At 62.5% G+C, this 2,285-nt stretch overlaps 1 protein-coding gene across 3 annotated transcripts in view; it reads left to right on the plus strand.

Moving 5' to 3' along the window:
• The first annotated feature begins 1,095 nt into the window (after positions 1-1,095).
• RIC1 (RIC1 homolog, RAB6A GEF complex partner 1) overlaps positions 1,096-2,285 on the plus strand; it is a 169,676-nt gene continuing 168,486 nt past the window's right edge. For all 3 annotated transcript variants that reach the window (XM_025891346.2, XM_073878169.1, XM_073878168.1), the window contains exon 1: positions 1,096-1,444. In XM_025891346.2, the coding sequence (XP_025747131.1) occupies positions 1,301-1,444 (144 nt within the window). In that variant the 5' untranslated portion in view covers positions 1,096-1,300. The remainder of the gene's footprint in view (positions 1,445-2,285) is intronic.

The raw sequence follows: 2,285 nt of genomic DNA on the forward strand, positions 1-2,285 counted from the left end.
CAAAATGAGCGGACAATGAAAAGCAAGTCTTTTATTCTAGACCCCCCCTTCCCCCCTCTCTACACACACTCCATCCCCATTCACACCGTCCTCCTATTCAGAGGTAATCGCTGGGTCAGTAGTACTTAAAAAGAACAGTTGTTAAGGTGATCCCTTGGGTCCAGAAGTTACACAACCAACCAGAGAGACTCTAAAGCCGTTCAAACTCTAAAATTATGTCCAAGTCTTTTGCAGCATATACTCTACTGAGGGTACAAAAAAGAGATAGCCTTGCCTTGTCTAACACTGTGGTTGGTAAAGGGACAGATGAATACAAATTGAATTCAGAATTACATGCTAGATTTAGAAACATGAAGCAAAGAGGACAGGGCTCAAACACTTTCATGGTAGGTGGTTTATTTATGGATCGAATAAAGGCACCTCTGGGCTGTAAACTCCATGAGGGCAGGAACTCCATCGCGAGCTTTCACTGCAGACCCTGGCACACCACAGGGGCTCACTGGACCAAGGACCCCACAACCCAGCACCGGGTGCGGGGGTGGGGGGGAAAGCAGGGAAAGTCACGTGACTCGAGCTCCCCCGCAAAACTGCCCCTTCCACCTCCGAGCTGCAGCGCCAGGCCCGCCCCACAGGCCTCACCAATCCGCGAAGGAAGTCAAATTTGGCTAGCCTGGGCGAGAGGCGTGTCCCGCCGGTCCAGGCACCCGGCAGCTGCGACTCGCCCAGATCGGCCCACTTTCCTGTTAGCCTCAGGCGGTTGCTCCTCCCACCCGGCCCAAACAATATGCTCCAGATTGCAAGTGGGAGGCGCAGAGGGGCCAGAAGTGGGCAAAAGCGCATGCGTATTGACGCAACGCGGCGGCAGCTCGTGAAGATTGGGGCGGAACTTCAGAAGGCAGAGCGAGGAGGAAGGGGCAGCCTCCACTGCGCGTGCGTGCGGCTGCCCTCCCCGGCCCGACCCACGCGGCGCGGCGTGGTGACGCCCGTGCGGCCCGAGGAAGGGGTGGGGTCGTGCCGGGGCGGGCCTCCGCGCTCCTCCCGCCCCCTCTCCATCCCGACTCTCCCTCCCCCTACCTCCCCCACACTGGGCCCCGTCAGCCCGAGGGTTCCTTCGCCGCTCGTCTTCGCGTCGGCTCGGCCCGGCCCGGCCAGCGGGCAGATGCCCCGAGCTGCCGCTGCCGACGCCGCCGACTCGGCCGGTGGCGGTGTGGGAGGCGGGCGTCCGGCCCCGGGCCGCTGAGTGTGACGGACGGGGCCGGGGGCCGCCGGGCGCCGCGGCGTCGGCGCCTCCGCGCGGACCATGTATTTCCTGAGCGGCTGGCCCAAGAGGCTGCTGTGCCCTCTGGGGAGCCCGGCCGAGGCGCCTTTCCACGTTCAGTCCGACCCCCAGAGGACTTTCTTCGCCGTGCTGGCCCCGGTCCGCCTCAGCATCTGGTACAGCCGAGTAAGTAGAGCCGCCCGCCGCCTCTCGCCGCGCCCTCCCCGGCGCCTTGGCGCGGTCCCGCCCTCAACTTCCCCCCGGAGTCCCGCGCCCCTGCGCCTGGGCGGCGGACCCGCGGGGCCTCGGCGGCCGCGTCCCCGTTCGGCCGGGGCTCGGGGGCAGATGCGGCGGCGGCCGCCGACGACCCGTGCGCCTCCCCGCGTCGGAGCGGCGGCCGCGCACCGCGCACACCCGCGCGCTCCCTCGGCTGAGCCCAGGCTTGCCCTCCGCTCCCTTCCCCCATTCCCTGAGGAGCACATTTGTTTAAACTTTCCACACATAGAAATCTGGGCGCTGTGAGCGCCCAGCCGTCCCCTGCTTTCAAGGCCGTGGTTGTGGCGCTGGGGAAAGCCTGTTGGGCTTCACCCAGTGCCAGACTTCCGAGGCCTGCCAGAACTTACTTCTAGCAGCTGCCGCCGGGATTCTTCAATTCTTGCGAAAGGTCCCGCTTGTCCTGCTGCTCGCTTCCCCCCCAAACATCTGCCCGCTTTCGGGCTAGTCCCCTTCTCTGCTGCTCTAGGGCTCCTCGTTAGGGAATTGGAGGGGGCTTCGGAGGAGCGGAGGTTGAACTCAGATCTGTCCGCGCTGCTTGCGGGTATTTAACCCCTGGAGATAATAAGATTTGGGAAAAGCTTGAGACTGAGTTCTGTGTTTGCTCTCTGCGGAGTGCCGCTGTTCCATCCTAGTATCTGCCGAGTAGGTAAGAGAAAGAAAACACAAAAACTTCAAGAAATAAGTGGTGGATGGGATACTCCCCATTTCCCGCGAACGCTGCTCTAGGTCAGTGTATAAAAGCGACAGAATT

This window comes from Callorhinus ursinus, unplaced genomic scaffold, assembly GCF_003265705.2.
Source record: "Callorhinus ursinus isolate GAN/ISIS: 27379988/994484 unplaced genomic scaffold, GSC_fseal_2.0 scaffold28, whole genome shotgun sequence".
Taxonomy (NCBI): Eukaryota; Metazoa; Chordata; class Mammalia; order Carnivora; family Otariidae; genus Callorhinus; species Callorhinus ursinus.